The 3,713-nt window shown below is 37.0% G+C and overlaps 1 protein-coding gene across 1 annotated transcript; it reads right to left on the minus strand.

Moving 5' to 3' along the window:
* Positions 1-634: 634 nt before the first annotated feature.
* LOC122597385 (kirola-like) lies at positions 635-1,448 on the minus strand. Its single transcript, XM_043769984.1, has 2 exons — positions 1,231-1,448; positions 635-900 (listed from the first exon to the last, which is right to left on the minus strand). The coding sequence occupies exons 1-2, from the start codon at positions 1,415-1,417 to the stop codon at positions 635-637; spliced, it is 453 nt and encodes a 150-aa protein (XP_043625919.1). The 5' UTR covers positions 1,418-1,448.
* Positions 1,449-3,713: the final 2,265 nt, after the last annotated feature.

Genomic DNA, 3,713 nt, shown 5'->3' on the forward strand with positions numbered 1-3,713 from the left:
GAAGGCACGACGCTAAATTGGGGAAAAACCTTTGATTGCTCGGATTCGAACCTTGGTCTCCCAGGGCTCAAACCTTCATTGCAACACAGGGATGCCACTGCGCTATTAAGGCAGTTGCAGAGATATCTATACCCTTCGATTTGGAGTATAATTGTAATTCTGATTAATGTTTGTGAATAACATACAACAAGGGCACGTACCGATTCAAAACGCACACGCACACAAAATGAGAAATCGTAGAGGGTCGTCGGATATCGGAAGCAAAATCGAATAATAATGATATAATAACAAATTAACAATAAAAATTAATTACTCCGTATATATGTAGCTAGGTGGCGAATGATCGAAATGAGAGGAATTAATAACACATATAACGAGTAATATATTACACAACATATATATAGACAATAAAAACGAACATACACATCCAGCTTAATTTATTCTTAAAAATAAAGAGTAAAGACTGCTACATACGTCACAATGCAATCTTCAAATTATTCTCACTCGAAAGAAATTAAACACAACATTACATACGCAATACTAGCTAGCTAGCTTCAATTCCCTCGATCAAATTCCTTTTTTGTAAAGATCGAATTGATCGAACTCGATCGTTGATAGGATCGGAGGTGCTTTATTATTTGCCATGGGCATCCAAGTCCTTGACAAGATTGCAAAGGTAGTCCATCAAAGAAGTTGGATAGGGCACACTTGTATTCGGTTTCACGAACTCAAAGGTCCATGTAGCCACCTGCACCTCACCCTTTTGCTCAACGTGCAAGATGATCGTGAAGCTCTTGTATAGCTCTTCCACTAGATCGCCCCCGATTACCTTGAACACAATCATGTGGTTTTCCTCGTTCACCGCTTCTATTATCTGTTTCGATACTTTCTTCTTTCCCTCTTCAGTATTTCCATGGGTACGTACGCACGTAATGAAATATAAAATATTAAGGCTTTGTTTATCCAATAAGGTATAGTAATCAATAAATACCATATACTACATGCAAAACAATATACTGTATTTTGGCCGGACTTGTGATTTAAATAAAACAATTATTAATGTAAAACAAATAAAATATTCATTTTTCTGATTTTTAGCTGAAAGTGTTACGTACTATAAATTTAAAGTTTCTCTTTAATTAGGGTGTTTATATATACACACAAGTATTTTGTTTCTTTGTTTTGCGTAAGATCGTCTAGTGACAAGTAATAATATATATACATACATACCATGAGTGTAGTGCCAAGAGATGACAGATCCAACGACCCCTCTCTCACCCTCATGGAGCTCACAGTCATGAACCTTTTCAGGGGCTATGGCAACCATCTCATGTGGCTTGTGCCTAAAGAGATCATGAAAGACATCCCCGGTCTTACTGATCTCTACATGACCAATTAACTTCCCCGATAGAGCCATCGATATATAGGATTCTCAAGGGACTAATTAAAACCACCTCCTTACAAAAAGAGAGCTAGAGTTGTTTGTTTAATATGTGAAAAATAAGGCAGACACATTTTGGTTTATATAGACAAATTGGTCACCCGAACCTAGCAACTTACTATTTTTAAATTTTAAGCTATATATAGTTTTTTTTCAAACATTCAATTGGTATATGACATTTAGGAAAATCTCACCGTATAATGATGAAGTCTTGTATATATGTACCCTAGACACCAAGATATTGACTATGATCCGTTACAAGTATTCGGAGGGAAAAACCCCAAGGCCGGTTTGCCACCCCTAAGGATCGAATTCAAGACATTGGGTAAAACTGAAAGTGCCTTTGACTAGCTGGGCTAGACATCATTGGCAATTAGCTATATATAGTACTTGCTTGTTGCTACGTCCATTAATGAAAACACTCTGTAAAATGGAATTGTATAACGAGTGCATCACGATAAGATAAGTTAGGACCGTCTTAACTGATGAGTATGATATTTGTTAAGATCGATTTGAAATAAAAGCTGGATCAGTTGAAAACTTGTTTGCCTTTGAAAATAGAGATTAAAGGCTTTGATCTTTACTTCATCGAAGACGGGATCTTTGGGTTATATGTGGGGAAATCTCTTTATCTTAGATAGGCGTAATCTCACCTTCTGTAACATCCATGAAATTTGACCGTTTGACTCTTTTCGAAATTTGACCACTAACTTAAATTATTAGTGTAAATGCTTTTATTTTAAGACACATGACTAGTAATGAGATTGTCGGGTCAACTGATCAACCTATTATGTGACGCGAGATTAAACGAAACACAGACTAGCTAGAAATTTAGACGGGTCAACCCATGGGTCAAACCCACAAACTATGACCCAACTAGTGACCTAACCCTATCCCATTCCCCATCCATTCACTCTACCACCCATCTCCACCGCCCACTCATTCTTCATCTCTTTCTTTGTCTCTAAACTCTCAACAACACACACACAAACTTACTTTCTCTCTCTCTCTAAATTCTTGAGCTTTTATAGTGGGTTTAAATTAGAAATTTGTTAGAATAAGCATCTTCACCATCAAATAAACAATATATCAAAATTTTGGATTTGTGGGTGAAAGAGTTCTTCATTTCCGGGTCAATTTTGGGTTCAAGCTTTTGGTGGAAGATTTGGTAAGTAAAGCTCATCCTTTAATCATCATTTCATACTTATAAACATGTTTCTAGTTGTATCTAAGTGCATTCGGGTCACAAATCAAACCAAAAGTCGATATAGGATTTGTTAGGGTTTGTAATGGGTCAAAATGAATTTGGAACTACATTTGATGTTTTAAAATGAAATCATGGAATGGGTTGTGTTTATTTGAGTTTGTTTATGTCCAAACGTGTGGGTTCAAGCTTGGAATCGAGTCCTAAATCTTCCTTGGTCGACTATGGTCGGGGTCAAAATGGGTGTTTTGGGGTTGTTTGGCTCTTGAACCTGATGTTGGTGTTGAACTGGGCTGACTGCGGCGCAGTGGCTAGGGGCTGCGGCGCAGTTCAGGCCCTGTTGCTTAATGTCGTTTCCTAGCTCCTTTTCCCATGTCCAAGGATCGTTCCGAGCTTTCCGAAATGTCCTCTTATGACCTTTTTGGTTTCCGATACATGACAAACAAGTCGTTCTAAGTCAAGTGTCATTTTTGGAACCTAATTCAAGACATTAACTAAACTATATGAACGTATAACTTTTGTTTGAGAACGAGGTGACCTTGGGGCGACTTTATTTTGATTTCAAGCTATTACATGATCTCCCTAACTACCATGTTGAGTCCCGAAAGTCTTTCAAAGCCATAAACTAAAGCTAAAACCTAGTTAGAAAGTCGTCTTTGGTGAATAATGCATGTCTTGTATACATTACTAGGTTATGGACGTGTGGAGCACAATAATCACATATAATCTCATCTTAACTCGATTTTAGTTTCTCATTGCCGATCAAGGTGAGTTCCGTAGAACCTCTATTGTATGCATGAACCCTGCTAAATGTATATTGTATCACGAAACCAGGTAAAGGCTTATGCAGGCCCGGTTTCATCAACAAACCCAGATTTCATCTTCAACCTAACTAATTCAGGTATAGTTTTCAAACCCATTAGATTGGAAAAAAAAAAAAAGTACAATGAAAGGGATTAAATTTTTGTAGGTAAAAAAGTACAGTGATGGGCATTCTCCCATATTTTTATTCTATCAATTCTATCTACATTTATATCAATCCATCTATATCTATATCCTATACATCCA

This window comes from Erigeron canadensis, chromosome 4 (genome assembly GCF_010389155.1).
Source record: "Erigeron canadensis isolate Cc75 chromosome 4, C_canadensis_v1, whole genome shotgun sequence".
NCBI classification, from domain to species: domain Eukaryota; kingdom Viridiplantae; phylum Streptophyta; class Magnoliopsida; order Asterales; family Asteraceae; genus Erigeron; species Erigeron canadensis.

Coding starts and splice junctions, on each gene's coding strand:
- LOC122597385 (XM_043769984.1), bottom strand. CDS start 1,417: ATGGCTCTATCGGGGAAGTTAATTGGTCATGTAGAGATCAGTAAGACC. Junction 901..1,230: donor CTCTTGGCACTACACTCATG/GTATGTATGTAT, acceptor GAAATACTGAAG/AGGGAAAGAAGAAAGTATCG.